The 17,314-nt window shown below is 37.9% G+C and overlaps 1 protein-coding gene across 5 annotated transcripts in view; it reads right to left on the bottom strand.

The window, feature by feature from the left end:
* Positions 1-17,314, bottom strand: part of Ppp1r9a (protein phosphatase 1 regulatory subunit 9A) — a 296,952-nt gene that overhangs the window by 112,046 nt on the left and 167,592 nt on the right. For all 5 annotated transcript variants that reach the window (XM_038320888.1, XM_038320892.1, XM_038320891.1 and 2 more), the window contains exon 2: positions 13,298-13,430. In XM_038320888.1, coding sequence (XP_038176816.1) covers positions 13,298-13,430 — 133 coding nt within the window. The remainder of the gene's footprint in view (positions 1-13,297; positions 13,431-17,314) is intronic.

Below are 17,314 nucleotides of genomic sequence, written 5' to 3'. Positions count from 1 at the left end.
AAGACCACTGTAACCCCTAACACACACATAATTTCTCATATTTATTTCATTCAAATAATTCCTCTTGTATAAATAACCTGAACTTGATCCAGAGGATTCTCTTGCTAAAGATTTTCCAACTTTCATTCCACTGTGAGAATTTCTCCCCAGAGTTCTCTTGTGCTTGTGAAGGGTTGATGTGTTTCAGCAGGGCTGGCTGAATAGGGGTGGTTGCATATTGGTTATGCTTGTGTCTTTCTTCCCTCCTACATGAATTTTCTGGTGTGTATCATGGTAAACTGATGATTGATGTTATGCCCAGATAACGGAGTTCCCCCCCCCCTAAAAAAAAAACAACCAGGAGACCAAGTCCTGTATGTAAGAGCAAAGAGCCTTTATTCTTACACAAGTTTGCAAACTCGGTCTCTCCTTGTGTCCAGTGTATTGAAGTGATTCCCTCCCCCCACAACCCCCCCAGCTCAGTTAGAGTTGGATTTTTATAGTAGCAAAGGTGGGGTGAGAGATTTCTAAAGTTTAGAACCCCTGATTTGTGAAAAGCATGGGTGTGTGCTGGCAGGTGATCCTATCTACAATGGTTGGAACTTTAGGAATTTCCTTTGGTCTCTTTCTGGGTGGTGCCTGGGTGGACTCAGTTTGTGGTCTTTATCAGAAGGGTAAGCTACTGTGATTCAGGCTTCTATAGAGCTTGTCTGGCTGGGCCATATAGTTGACTGAGTCAAGCTGCGATAGTCAGACATTTTCTGGAGTGAATTTGTTCCTACAGTTGAGGGCCTTCCTATGAGGTTCATGGCTAGGTCAATGCCCAAACCTTAAGGGACAGTTCTATAGACACTTCCACAGGGAGAAGTGTAACAGGGTTTCTCTCCACCTCCCTTCTGCTCCCTCCTGGCCCCAGGAAATCTCTGGAGGATTAGCATTTCTCCAGGATTCTGGCTCTCTCCACTGCATGGCATGGGTTCTCTGCATTATCCTCACCACAGGTCAAACTAAGAGATAAAGCTCCCTTGTTTATTATCTTCCAAGGTTTTCTCTCAGATCTCCCCTCTGTCAAGACCCTGAATCCCTACAACTATCCTCATGAAAATTATTTATTTGTTTTACAATCTATTTTCCCTGCCTCGACTTAGGGCTTCTTATTATCCTTTTTCTTCTTTCCATTGCTTCTCTTATTACTCTAACTAGAAAGTTATTTAGATTATTTTTGGATCTGTAGAGCATATTTTGGAAAAAGTAACAATAGCTTGAGACATCTTGAATCTTAATGCAAACTTCCTACAAGAAGAAATGAACAACTGAACAAAATATGAATGGAACGGCATGACCAACTCACACAGATGACACTCCCGGCACCTCATCTTTCTCTGATTATAGGAAGGAGTGAAATTTGGAAATCACAAACTCTTGGCAAGAAGCCAGTAGTGGGCCAGCAAGAATGCTCAAGACATAAAAGTATTAAGCTTGCATCCTAAATTCAATCCCCAGAACCCACACGGTGGAAGGAAAGACCGGATTCTGGTGAGATGCCTTCTGCCCTTCACATGTATACCTCAGCACATGCAACAGTCCCTCTCCTCAGAGATTTAATACATATAATTAATATAAAATGTTTAAAACAACGCAGTGCTGGCTCTGAGCACTGGTCTTTCTTCCTTTACACATTCTTGGGGACAGACAAAAGCATTAAGTAGACAAAGCAGTCAGGAAAAAACAGTGGGGCCCTCACATTACAAATAATGCTGTCACCTGACCTGGAGGTCCAGGCTTGCTTCCTCTCAGGAAAGAGGCTCTTTGCTGGTACAACACTGCTTTCCTTGCCAGTGAGACTTGAGCCTGTATCCACTGGACATCTGAGCCTGTATCCACTGGACATCTGAGCCTGTATCCACTGGACATCTGAGCCTGTATCCACTGGACATCTGAGCCTGTATCCACTGGACATCTGAGCCTGTATCCACTGGACATTTGGGCCTGTATCCACTGTACATTTGGGCCTGTATCCACTGGACATTTGAGCCTGTGTATTCACTGGACATTTGAGCCTGTATCCACTGGACATTTGAGCCTGTACCCACTGGACATTTGAGCCTGTATCTACTGGACTGTGGGTTATTAGATTTCCTTTCCTGTAAAATGCCAGTTTTTGTACTGAATTTGTCTCTTTACTCTGATGATTTTAAAAGATTCTTAGAATAATATGGTTATTAATTTTGTTAGCTATAATGAAGTTTTTCATTTTCCTATGGATTTTTTCTAACATCATTGTCTTTATCAGGTTAAGGCTGCACACAATCAAACTGGTATTATTTCTTTTAAGTTCTGCTCTCACATTTTGGTTGTGCTATTCCCACCAACCTAGGTGATAGGTATTGTCGAAGATTTTCTCTAAGTAGGGTATCATTCCTTTCTAGCATTTGATTTTCATGGGTTTGGAATTTCTTACACATGATGGAAGTAAGGTGCTCAACTGGGGATTTTAGGTAGATGCTGAATTATATCAGACTTCATGCCATATTAAATTCTCCCTCATATAAATTTTTTCTCCTATATTTTCAGTTTTGTTCACTGACCAGCCACTGTAAGTATAATTTGTCCTGATTATAAAAGCTTTATATTAGATCAAAATATCTGGCAAATTAAATTCCTTATATTTTCCCATTTCCCTTAGGTCTGGATCTTTCTATATAAAATACATTATTATTTACACAAAACCCTCTTGTAACTTTGTTGACAGTTCTGTCTGTATTTATAAAAATTCAGAGCAAGAGTCTTTACCAAGCCTTCTACTCAGGAATATGGGAAATCCACTGGTTGGCTTAAGTTTTACTATTTTCTCCCTTTCCAGTGCCACTCTATATCCATGGACATGGATATCTGGTCTGGAACCTACCAGATAGTTCAGGCTGGCCTTGAACATATGGTGACCCTCCTTCCTAAGGTTCACCTGAGCTGAAATGAAAGAAATGAATCACCATACCTAAGAAAATAGTGGACATTTGGTGTAGATTAAAATATAAATAAATACCATATTTTAATAAATACAATCAGTACTTTCTTGCTTTTTACATGAAATATATTCATATTTTACTCTTAAGTTGTGCTATGAATCATGGGAAAACCTATTCATTTTTTATGGATCTGGAGGCAGATCTCTTCCTCCACAAATTATCTTACCAATTCTAATATTTTAAAATTTGAATTATGTCTCCAAGATATATATATATATATATATATATATATATATATATATATATATATACTTAGTTACATGTCCCCTTAAAGGATCAAGTGTTATAAAGACTTGGGTCCTCAGTTTGGCACCGAGAGACAACAGAACCTTGGGAGGCAGGACCTAAATAGAGTACTTAGGGTGTGCCCTTAAAGGGAATACATGGAAACCATCCATTGGGTTTCTTTTCTGTTTCCTGGCTGTTAAGAGGGGAGCAACTTCCTCTGGAACACACTCTACTCTCCTGCTTCACCACAGACTCCACAACAAAGGCCAGCTGCCATAAACTGAAACCATAAACTAAAATCAGCTTGCATAGCAGCTATTATCTCAGGTGCTGTGTTTCAGCCAAAGCCTGACTCACCAGATATGGATACAGATATATTGGTTAAGAGATGTTTTGCAAACTTCGTCTTTTGTTCTTTATACTGGTCATTTCATTTAAACGGCATCCCACGTTTATCCTCTGTCTTTAGTTGACACATTTTCTATGCTCTCTGATGTAAAGATAGAATTCTCCATTGCTTTGTGATCTTCACTTGCGGAATTCATAGGCAGTGTCCATCACCAGCTAACTTACAGTTTTCACCTACATGTTACCAATTTTCTTTCTATATGACTACAGACTTTCTCCTCTACATGATATGGAATTAACTTTGCTCATAAAGGACTACCTTTTTTCCATTTTCGCTAATGTACTCTCTTTAGAGTACATTATCATATTAACATTTTATTTCACTTACAATTCTGAAACTCTGAGTAGGTGCTATAGCCTTTGCTTTTTAATAGTCTATTAGTATTGGGTAAAATCTCTTACGGGATTTTTGGTGGCATGTGCCATTTTAGTTCCCTTCATTTTATCTGGGAAAAAAAGGGGGGTCTAAACAACACTGGTTTTGTGTGTTCTTTATGCCCATGGAGCCATCTGGGTATGAAGCACTTCAACGTTTTACCTGTAGATACCATTCTAATGAAATGTTTTCATGTTTTATGCAATATAAACTATTTCAATTACTATTATGGCAACTTGCCAATCCGTTACATTGATTTGGATAATTTGTAATGCTAGAAAATAATAAATCATTTCTAGGTACTCATCATTTGTGTCAGAGAAATTCAGTGCCTGATAACTCTCACGCTGCTCATTTGTATTTATTTACCATATATTACTAATTTGCCTTCAGTCGAAATTTTCAAGAGTTGGATCTAGTTGATGAGAAAACCTTGCACTATTAATTTTACGATTTTTCATTTCTGTGTCGCTTATGTCGCTGTATTTATAGTTTCTCCCGTCTTGTCATTGGTCTTATGCTGTTTTGAACATGATCTTACTTAACAGACAAAAATTGATTTGAACTTCATACGTTGTGCTGTGATGAGAGGTGTGTGCCACATCAGACTTGTGCGTCACGGTTTTAAGAACGACTTGAGTTTTTAAAGATAATATCACTAAGGACGGAAGAGCCAGGGGCAGGGGCTTCACCTTGTTTCAGCACTGCAGCTTCATTGGTCACTTTTCTTAGACCAGTTGGTGGCTAGGACAATCTGCTGTTTGTGTACCTTTGTATTAGGTATTAGGCTTTGTAATTTTAACTGATACAGAGACAAAAAAGAACAAGAAAAAAAAAGGAAAAGGAAAAAAAAGAAAAGTAAAAAGTACCAAGGAAGACTTGAATCCAAGCCATGCAACACTTTCTGCCATGACCACAGGTGTTCAAGCAGGACAACCAACCTCAGAACTATTAAATAGTAACTCATGAACAGTTACTTCTACTTTAGGACCTATAAGACAATTGACTGCTGTGTAGTTCTCCATTGTGTAACTGTACCACATTTCCTTATCCACCCTTCAATCAAGGGACATTTAGGTTGATTCCAGGTTCTGGCTATGACAAACAAAGCTGCCATGAACATAGTTGAGCACATGTTCTTGTGGCACGATTGAGCATCCTTTCAATATATACCCCAAAGTGGTATTACTGGGTGTTGAGGAAGGCTGTTTCCTAATTTTCTGAGAAATAACCATACTGATATCCAAAGGGACTGTACCAGCTTGCACTCCCACCAGTAATGCAGGAGTGTTTCCTTTATCCCACATTCGCTCCAGCATAAGCTGTTATCGGTGATTTTGATCTTGGCCATTCTAACAGATGTAAGACGGAATCTCAGAGTTGTTTTGATTTCCATTTCTCTGATGGCTAAGGATGTTGAACATTTCCTTAAGTGTCTTTCAGCCATTTTAGATTCCTCTGTTGAGAGTTTAGATCTGTACTCCATTTTTTTAATTGGCTTATTTGTTCTTTTGATGACCAGTAGAAAAAAAAATAATGACATTTTGAAATTTGCGGCCAAATGGATGGATCTAGAAAACATCAAATTGATTAAGGTAACTCAGACCCAGAAACAGAAACATCTATGGTACTCACTGATAAGTGGCTCTCAGACATAAATTAAAGAAAACTAGCCTACAGTTCACAAACCCAGAGAACCTAGACAACAATGAGGATCGTAAGAGAGATATACATTGATCTAATCTACATAGGAAGTAGAAAAAGACAAGATCTCCTGAGTAAATCAGGAGCATGGGGACCTTGGGAGAGGGTAGAAGGAGAGGGCAGGGGAACAGAGAAAAAAATGCATAGATCAATAAAATCAATAAAAAATAGGGTAAAGATCCAAACAGAATATGAAAAATAAAAAGATAATTGACTGTTATTAATGCTATTTTATTGTGGCAACTGGTAAATTTAAATGCAATGGTAAATTAACTTGTCTTTTAATAGCATGTACTTGTGTGGTCAGCTGTGTATAATCAGCTACCCACTTAGAGGCTATTTTCCTTTTGTGCTGGAACAGAACGCCTGTCCACCTTCCCTTTTCTATGGACAAAATCCTCCTAGCTCAGGGGCTAGGGCTAAGTAATTGTTTCTGTTGAGAATGTTTTATTTCTTAAATTTCATGCTTTTTTGATCATAGATGTCAGTGCCATTTCATAGTTTCAAAACCCATTCTGGTGACAACTGCATAGTAATATGAGAAATGTGGTTGCTTGTGTTCTTACTTCCAAAAACAGAGAGGTGGTATCATTGTTTCTGTGCTCCCTCAAACATGCTGTGCTGTGGAGGTCCAGACGGAAGGCAACATCCTCCGTGCACCTAGTCGTTTATCAGCCCAGGCATCTCACTACATGATATCTCTTTTATGTTATTTAAAACAAACGTTTGTCCATCAGTCAGAAGAGGAGGGAGGCCTGCCGCTACTCCAGCTAAGTGCCATATTTGTCTGGGTCAGACATGGGACACATAACCTTTGGACATTAAAAGAAAAAATGTCAGCAAACAATGCATAGCAGACAACTGTTAAATTATTAAAAATCAAATTATGAAGAGAAAACTTTTGTGCAGAGAGAAAAATAAGATTTCCATAGCAACAGCTATATGATCAAGAGTTATTACTTTTTTATTTTGCCCTACTGTTGATGCCTATCTGTGAAGCCAATTAATCACAGGGTTGGGATGATTCTACTATTCTTTTCCAGAACTTCTTAAACACCAAAACACAGTTTGAACTGTACATTTGATCAAATTGTTAGCTATTTCTTTTATTTCTTTTAAGAATCTTTGAACATAAGCATCTGAAACTTTTTTTTTTGGGGGGGGGAGGTTTGAGACAGGGTTTCTCTATAGCTTTGCAGCCTGTCCTGGAACTAGCTCTTGTAAACCAGGCTGGCCTCGAACTCACAGAGATCCACCTGCCTCTGCCTCCTGAGTGCTGGGATTAAAGGCATGTGCTACCACCACCCAGCCCATCTGAAACTTTAAAAAATTGTATCTTATTTACGTTTTCAGACTTCTCAGACAAGTGTTTTTTTCTTAAATGTTTATTTTAAAGAAACATGCTAGTATAACTTTTATTTTGAGGGAGGCTTTTACTGTATATTGTACATTAAAAAATGATATCACTTTCTGATTTCCAATTCTCTTGGGTACGTAGAATTAACATAGTAAAAAAGCCAATCTTACCTAAAGTAATAATCTACAGATTCAATGCAATGGCCATCAAAATCCCAGAAAAAATTTTCACAGACCTCGAAAGAACAACACTCAACTTCAGATGGAAAAAAAAAATAAACCCAGGACAGTCAAAGCAATTCTGTACAATAAAGGAACTTTTTGAGGCATCACAATCCCTGACTTCAAACTCTACTACAGAGCTACAGTACTGAAAACAGCCTGGTATTGGCATAAAAACAGACAGGAGGACCAATGGCACCGAATTGAAGACCCAGATATTAGTCCACACACCTACGAACTCCTGATTTTTGACAAAAAAGTAAAAAAAATATAAAATGCAAAAAAGAAAAGATATCACTTTCCCACACAGTTGGAAATAACAGCTTCAATTTTTATCAAGTATGTATCTAAGAATTTTATAATTTCCAGATTATTATGATAGTAAAGAGGTTATAATGTTTGTTTAAATGTAAGGGCTTTTTCTTTTTAAAAATCTCATGTTCTACTAGCTGAATATGTTCTCTTTAGAGATAGATTTAAATGGATGCATTTATATTAGTCTGTTCCTCATTTGTTTTCTGCCTGTTAGATCTACTTGTGAAAGAAATGCAGTGAAGTTTTTAATAATTTTATTTCTTTTAGTTATTTTCTATAGTTTAGTTTTCTACTTTAAATTTTAGAGTGAAATACATACAAACAATATGGTTTATTTCACTCTTTATCTGTGAGGCATGTTAAAGAAGAAAGAAAGTATGTCTAGTGATAAAAACATGTAATCCAAGCACTTGGGGACTGAGAAGAGAATAAGGAATTCCAGGCCAGACTGGAATACACAGTGAAGCCACTACTTAAACCCCAAATACAAACCAGAAAACTCAGGCAAACTGGATGAGGTGTATGATACTAGGCTAGCATTTGGTATGCTGAAGCAGGAGGATCACAAGTTGGAGACCAGCAGGTGCTATCATAGAATTCAAGGGCAACCTGGGCTGCAACAACAAAATGAAAGAAAAGTCTTGGCACTACCAAATACATAGAAAATAGCCACATCATAAAGCTAACTATTATACACCTTCCAACGCTCCTTTTTCTCGGTGACAGTGAAACTAATTATTTTATCCATAATTACCTCAAAAACACTAACCAATAAAAAAAAAACACCTTAATCACAGATGTATCCCATATCCTTATGTAATATGATGCTCAATTTTCTCTCAGCTGAATTCAAGCCAATGGAATCATAGCTTAAAGACTTCCCTGACTTCCTCTTTATGTAACAATCACACACGCTGCTGCATGAATGCACTTCAGTGTTACTGGCTCGATACACTGTCATGCCCCAGGTGAATGTTTAAATTGTTGTCATGTTTGTCTCTTATCAGAAATATGAGACACAAAGATTCTTTTTCAATATAAAAAAATGAAGGAATCACTCTCCACTTCATTGTAACTCTAATGAAAGTGTCCTTCAACTGGAATCAGGTCCAGTGAAGTGCTGGGTAGTCAACACTGTATCTTCAGTCTTATGTTTAATATTTATACAAAATTACCCTCTTTTCTTCATCTTTAGTGTCTTGAACAAGTTGGCTGTGCCTTTGCTTCCTGGATTAACAGAAAGCAAATTTCTTAGATAACTTGTATTCTTTACAGTTTTAGGTATTAGCGAAATCTTTTCTTTCCCCAAGAGAAGCACACCACACTCTGTGGACAGTGACAGTAGAATGCATGACAGCTTTCAGGGCTGGAAGGACCCGACTCCAGTCATTTCAAAGACCTTAACTTTTTTTCTTATTATTTTTTAAAACTGGTATTCTATAAGATTGTTAATTTAGCTTTATTCATTAAGATTTCCTCCACTTTACTGGGGATCCACATGGCATTTTCTTTTCTTAAGAGAATGCTCTTCTGTTATGAATTATATATCTCTTCTATTGCTCCATTTTTCTCTTCTGTTGCCACAGTTTATGTAGCATTCTTGGGTTTCTTAGGTGTTTGCTATCATTTGAAATAGGTTTGCGGACATTTCTTATATTGGATCTTCTAGGTCTCCAATGTGAATCTCAACATTAGCTATGCTTGTCACCTCATCTTCTGAAGTCAAAGTTTTCAATTGAAAAATCAATTTATTTGTTGTTGATAATGTGCTTAAGAATGTCTTTTTGAAGCGACTATTTACTATCCTTGAGTCTTTCTTTGTTTTTTGGATTCTCCAGTCATTTGGTTGCTCTGCCCTTTCTGAAGGCTTCTCAGATCTGTCCATGCTCTGCTCACAGGGCACAGTGCAGGTTCTCAGAGGCCATATCAGCTCCATGTATCCATGCCTTCTGTGGTATGCAGACTGTCATTCCAAGGGAGAAACGCAGGACCATCATCTGCTCCCTCTTCTCTTTTTCCTTTTCAGTCTTTGATTGGAGTTTTCCTATGTGAAGCTTCTTGAATCTCACCATCTTCACTCCAAATCTTCCTAAGCTTCCAGAGAGAGAGAGCCCATTCCACCACCACATTCTGAACTACTATGCATGCATACCGCCTCCACTGCAAACCAGGAAACTAGAAAAATATTCCTCAAGACCAGCTCTTACCTCATCAGTCCTTTTGGTAATACCAACAAAGCAGTGGGACACAAACATCATCATCATCATCATCATCATCATCACCATCATCATCATCTTAGTCTGGATTACTCTTGCTTTTTCAATCTAAAATTTCAAAATCCTTCCACAATTGATGGAGGAGTGTCTATGTGTTACTTTCATTATTAATAAAGATACTGCCTTGGCCCTTTAAGAGACAGAAAATTAGGTAGGCGGAGTAGACAGAACAGAATTGTGGGAACAAGGAAGCAGAGTGGGGGAGACGATTCAGGCATTTGCCATAGTGAGTCTCCAAGCTTCTCCTCTCTGAGATGGACGCAGGTTAAGATCTCTCCTGGTAAGCCACACCTCGTGGTGCTACACAGATTACTAAATATGGGTTAAAGAAAGATGTGAGAATTAGCCAATAAGAGGCTGAAACTATGGGCCGGGCAGTGTTTTAAAAGAATACAGTTTCCGTGTAATTATTTTGGGTAAAGCTAGCCGGGTGGCGGGATACAGCCCGCCGCTTCCTTCTACACACAATCCTCCCAAAAATAAATTTCAGGTCTGTCATAGCAATATCCCATGATCCTGGTATCAATTTGTCTTAGTTTGGTTAGTTTGGGTTATTATTACTACAACAAAACAACACAGCCAAAGCCACATTGAGAGAAAAGGGTTTATTTGCCTTATACTTCTACATCACAGTTCATCATCAAAGGTGTCAGGACAAGGACTCAAACAGGGCACGACCCTGGAGGCAGGAGGTGATGCAGAAGCCATGTAGGATAGCTGCTTACTGACTGATTTGTTACCTATGGCTTGCTCAGCCTGCTTTCTTGTAGAACTCAAGATCGTCAGTCCAGAGATCGCATTACCCACAATGGAATAGGCCTTCCTACTTTCTTATTAATTAATGTTCTATAAGCCCACTTACAGCCCGTCTTATTGAGGCGTTTTCTCAAACAGTGACTCAGTTTGTATCAAGTGCACATAAAACTAGCTGGCATACCTCCCATCTGAATCATCATCACTGGAAGACAAAGGGGGTTGTTTGGAAGCTGGTAAGATAATGGAATCCGTTAACAAATTATCTACTTAGAATCTGCATCAACCTTTTTCAAAACTTGGCAAACTTTGAGGAGAGATACAAACTTTATTCAGTTCTTATTAGCAAGCTCCATTCTGGAAAAGCCACTCCATGTCATTCTCAGAGACAGGAAGATGAAAACACCAGAATCCTTCTCCACCGTTGATATGGGTTTTTCCTCTGTATGCGTCAACAACAACTCCACCTGGCTGATATGACATCATGATGCTGCTAGCACTACTATAAGACCTGTTTTGGGTACCAGCTGCTCAAGTAATTCCAACTTGGTTAAGTGAAATTGTTGGCAGCATGGGACAACTGACAACTGGTTATCAGAGTCAAGGTGGTAAGGATGGCTCTCACCTGGCAGTCTCAGGCACCAAAGGACTTCTGCCATGGGACTGTGTGGAGCAAGCAGGCAGCACCATATATCCTAGTAATGCTGCAGCTTAAGTTTTTAAGAAGTGCTTAGCATTTTAAGAAGTACTACTAAACAGTAAAGAATTACAGATATGCAATAAAGACAAATTCAGATGGAAAAGACCTCTAATGGGTCACAGTGTTGAATAAATGTACATAGGCTTGGGAGAGAGAAGAAAAAGAAAATAGAGAGGTATAAAAAGAAGTAATTTTTTAAAATTAAAATCTTTAAAGAGACAGAATACAGACAGTCATAGATTAAAAAGGAGTAAAGAAAGAATAAGCCACATAAAGATGGAAAATTCACAGACAGTCTGGATTATATATATTATTGTGTTTTCTTTGAATTTTTTTGACTGTGAACGAGCTAAGTACAGAGAGACATTTCATTATATGGGCTGCTAAACTAAACCAGCATGTATGTTACAAAAGTATCTTGACTTCAGAATTTGGGTCTAAGGATATGTTGCTTTGGAAAAGAGGTTCTTCTTTTGTTTCCACAGAGGATGAGAACCTGTGGATTGCCTCCAGACTAATATGGTTTGATGCACCAAGAGCCCCTGAAAGGTTGCTGTGAATACACCCCCCCCAAAATACTTCACCCAATAAACAAGAGAAAGAAGTTTGAAGGAGAACTACACCCATATTTTTTCCCAAAAATTGTCTATAAATGTTTGTTTACATTTAAAGGGGATATGCTATATACAGATCTGCATTGGTATGGATCTTGGTTTATTGATACAAATTTAAGGTCAATTTTGTTATATGTATATTTCTGCTGTTGATTAAGGTATTGTGTTTGTCCAGCTCATTTGAAAATGTAAAGTATAACTAAGAAATATAGGTTAACAGATAATCATCAACAATAGTCAAACTTGTAGTCATGTTAGTTAGGTTTTCTAGATATATAAAGATATATTTCAGTTAAATAGTTATTCTTCAAATCTTTCAGAGACCTTCAGAATATGACATTTAAAATGTTTTAAGAACATAGATCTTTTCATGACAGTGAGACATATCTGTTCCTGGAAGCACTAATTACTTCAAGATGAAGATGGACATTGAAGAGGCTCCTTAGGGAGTTTGTTTAGACATTTAGGCAAGAAACTTCTCTTGCCTGGACTTTTTGATGAACTGGGCATGCAGGACCCACAGAGAAATGACTTCTGAACTTGCCTAAAGTTGAGATAATCTTTCAGAGTTCCTGCTTCATGAAAGAGTCTGCTAGACATTCTTTAGGACACAGAAAAATGTGACTGATAAACTGTCAATATAGGCAGAACTGCCTTTGAAATTTTTTGCTTCATGGAAAAGTATGCTAGATACTATGGGCCTGTATGCTGAAGAGGGACGCCCCAATGGTACAGAGGAACTTTGGGTGACTGTCCAGGCAGAAAGATGTCTCTGTCAATTTTAAAACTTTAGAAGTTGCTTACAATGCACTTTCTGTTTATTTAGGTAATATTATATATCTCCTTCTAGAGTCTTTGATGGAGTTGAAGAATTGATAGTTATAGTTATCCTTAGTTATGATAAAAAATAAAACAGATATAAATTTGTAACTGGAATACTTATTTGATAACTGTTTTGTTATATGTTAAAATTAAAACCTCCCTTTTTATTTAAACAGAAAAGGGAGATGATGTGGGATTTCCCTCTGTATGCTGTGATTACCATTAATGAATAACGAAACTGCTTTGGACCTATAGCAGGGCAAAATTTAGTTAGGCAGGAAAAACGAAAGTGAATGCTGGGAGAAAGAAGGGCAGGATCAGAGAGAAGCCATGGAGATACCGGTTGGAATCTTGCCGGTAAGCCACATGGTGATACACTGATTAATAGAAATGGGTTAAATTAATATGTAAGAGCTAGCCAATAAGAAGCTAGAGTTAATGGGTCCAAGCAGTGATTTAATTAATCCAGTTTCTGTGTGATTATTTTGAAAGAAATTAGCACCCTCCTTACTACATACCTTTTTCCAGTTCTACAGGGAAAAGTTCCAGCTTTTCCACTCGTTTCTCAAGCTCATACTCAGCAGAAGCGGCCACAGGGTCAACTTCATCATTTCTCCTGTCATAGTCTTCATTGGAGTATGTGTTGAACACCTGTAGCAAAAGGTCAAGAGTAAATAATAATACAGAAAAGATGCCACTCAATATCCTAAACTACATATCCCGATGAAAAACTACTGTGATGTATTTCTTCTTTATTTCTTTTAATTTTGTGTGTGTTCACATAAGTGTATGTGTATGTTAAGAGTGTGGTGCATATTTTGGGTGTGTCTATCTGTGATGCCCACAGAGAATCCAGAGGATGACACTGAATATTCTGCTACATCTCTCTCCTTATTCACTGAAACTGAAGCTGGTTTGGTTGGCAGCCTACAAGCCATACCTGGATTTTCATATGATTGCTGGGGCTTGAACTCAGGTTGTTATGCCTGCTCAGCAAGTTCTCTTACCTAGTAAGTTATTCCCCATCACCTGATGTATTTCTCCTAACAATCATTTGATATTTAAAATTAATCAAAATGTTTAAAAAGGGATAACTGAATCCAAATAAAAGTAACTTATAAATTAAAAATGTATGAGTCACTTTGTCAATCTCTACACTTTAAGAGAAATCAGTAGCCATAGACTGCTTTGCGTTACTGGTAATATTCATCAAACTTTTTATTCAGAAAATAGTAACTAGTGCAATGCTTTGTTTCCGGGTCAAACAAGAGTAAAACACACTGAAACTATCTTGCCAAATCCCAAAACTGAACCTGTCCTACAGTATGGACTATACTAGCCCCATGTGTATACTGTATCGATGCTATAATTAAATCTTAATCATAGAATTTCTGAAATTGATTTCCATTCTAAACTGCTCTCATCTGTCATCTGTCATTTTACTTTTATATAGATTTAAATTAAATTTTCATTGGCTCTTTCTAAGAAATAGCTATTAACATATTGCTCAAAGGCTGTAAAACAAATAAGATAGTGACAGTCTTTTTCAAACTGAAGTCATTCAGAAGACTGTGTGACCCTCAGATAGAGCCATAAAAAATGTGCCTATCTGCAAAGGAACTAAAGTGGTTATCAAGTCACCCAGGACACTGAAGAGCATTTGAAAGACAGGACTATATCTATTACAAAGCGCAATCAATATCTAGAATAAAAGCTGTCATTATCAATTCAATTCAAAATTTATTAAGCATCTAAATTACGTCTAAAAAGGTTCTGCAAGTCTTCCCTCAAAATCTTAAGTAAATCTGGAATTAAAAAGTTTTTTTAAAATATATGGTAATAGAAACATAAAGAAGAATGAAGGTAAATAATGAAGGCAATGTGTCTATGGCCTCCCCACTCCAGGAAAAACTTTAAATGCATTACTGGAATAATTGCAATTTTCTGCTTTGGAGTAAACGAAGAGTACAGACAGAGAGAGTGTCCACACAGGGGCAGACATGGCAAGAACCTCCTGGGCTTCCCTTCTCCCTAGCATGTCGTGAAAGCTATGGGCCTGAGTGCCTTCTTTTGAGCAGTCCTGCCATTGCTCTCCATGTTATGATCTCAGGCTTCCTGGAGTCTCACTTCCTCTCTACTAGGTTTTTCTACCATAGTAAATGTTATTACATTAGAATGCACATCTCTGTACCATGAAGTTTGGTGGTTTATTTATCTTTACAGAAGATACGCTTTTTATGCCCTTATCAAATTATAAAACTCATGACATTTTCTTAGACCAATTTATCTTTCACTTCCAGCTTCTGGTGGTCTAACAGTTAAGAAGTCAACCAAATTTTAGCTCACCAACACATAGTGCTAGACTTGGGGAGCTACTTTTCATCAGCAGCACACTCGTGATCTGAGAAACTATATGGGCATACAAACAAAAAAGATATGCATAATTGAAAAAGAAAAGTCAGAATTGAGTATTACAGAATAGCTATTATTGACCTGGAAAAGAAATGGACGTCAACAAATAATAACTAAAACTAACAAGTTCAGTAATGTGATGTTAATATTTAAACTTTGTAAGACAAAACATTAATAACTTTTGAAAACATAACAAAATTGAAAACCTTGATAAAGGCCCCATGATAACTACTTACAATGTTGAAGGATTTTCTTCTCTAAAAAATATAGAAAGCCTTATATATAATCCCACATTATTTTTCTAAACTAAAATCATCACTATTATAAAGACTACTGTGACTCCCAATTTACTGTAAATGTCAATTTGTAGTCATTTGTAAATTAAGACAATTAATGTCAGAATCACACCTGTTTGGGGGGGTGGAGGAATTGATAAGCTGAAAAACATAACCATGATTAAAAAAACTTCATTAGTTACAGCATTAGTTAAATGTACTTTGGTCCTAGATATATTAACAATTTTATATTCTGATCCACTTCTTTTATATTTAAATTAGTTACAGTGGTGTACTTAATAATATGAATGGAGGCAATCTTGTCTACTTCCAATATCCAGGAGGATAACTATATGTTTTTCTTTGGGTTCACCTTCTTATATAGCTTCTCTAGGATTTTTTGCAAATTATAGGCTCGATGTCCTTTATTTATGGCTAGAAACCAATTATGAGTGAGTACATCCCATGTTCATCTTTTTGGGCCTGGGTTACCTCGCTCAGGATGGTGTTTTCTATTTCCATCCATTTGCATGCAAAATTCAAGATGTCATTGTTTTTTACCGCCGAGTAGTACTCTAATATGTATATATTCCACACTTTCTTCATCCATTCTTCCACTGAAGGGCATCTAGGTTGTTTCCAGGTTCTGGCTATTACAAATAATGCTGCTATAAACATAGTTGAACAAATGCTTTTGTAATATGATTGGGCATCTCTTGGGTAAATTCCCAATAGTGGGATTGCTGAACATGGGGGTGGGGTGGGATGGGGGGATGGGGGAATGGGGAGAGAAAAGTGTGAAGTGGAGGATGGGAAGAGCTTGGGGGAATAGGATGGTTGGGATATAGGAAGGGTGGATATGGAATACAAGGAATTATATATCTTAGTTAAGGGAGCCATTCTAGGGTTGGCAGAGACTTGACTCTAGAGGGGTTCCCAGGTGTCCAGGAAGACGCCCCCAGCTAGTTCCTTGGGCAGCTGAGGAGAGGGTGCCAGAAATGTCCAGATCCTATTGTCATACTCATGAATATCTTGCATATCACCATAGAACCTTCACCTGGCATTGGGTGGAGAAAATGACAGAGCCCCACATAGGAGCACCGGACTTATCTCCCAAGGTCCTGATGAGGAGCAAAAGGAGGGAGATCATGAGCAAGGAAGCCAGGACCGCGAGGAGTGCTTTTACCCATTGAGACGGTGGGACAGATCTAACGGGAGATCACCAAGTCCAGTTGGAATGGGACTGATGGAACAGGGGACCAAACCGGACTCTCTGAATGTGGCTGACAGTGGAGGAGGACTGAGAAACCAAGGACAATGGCAATGAACATGAACTCTACAGCATGGACGGGCTCACTGTGAGCCTTGTCAGTTTGGTTGCTCACCTTCCTGGACTTAGTGGGAGCTGGGAGGACCTTGGACTTAACATAGTGAAGGGAACCCTGATGGCTCTTTGTCTTTGGAGAGGGGTGGAGTGGGGGTATGGGTGGAAGGGAGGGGAGGGAAGGGGGAGGAGGAGGGGAGGAGATGGAAATCTTGAATAAAAAATGAGAAAAATAAAAAAAATAATAATATGAATGGAGTTGGATCTCCACCTAAATATTAGAAGTTCATATCATTAACAAAAATAGAATTCAGATTGACTAGGAAAAGATAAATAGCTATCTATCCTCAGGTATTACTGGGTATTTGGTTCAAGCACCTCCTACATCCCTGGGTATAAAATCTGTAGATATACAAACAAGGGCATCATTTTAAATTGTTTAGGTGTTGTATATAATCTACACATCTTTGCATATTCTTTAAGCCATCTTTAGATTGTTATAACCCCCCTAAAATGTAAAAGTT

Source organism: Arvicola amphibius, chromosome 2 (assembly GCF_903992535.2).
Source record: "Arvicola amphibius chromosome 2, mArvAmp1.2, whole genome shotgun sequence".
NCBI lineage: Eukaryota > Metazoa > Chordata > Mammalia > Rodentia > Cricetidae > Arvicola > Arvicola amphibius.
This window is presented reverse-complemented; position numbering and strand designations above follow the sequence as displayed.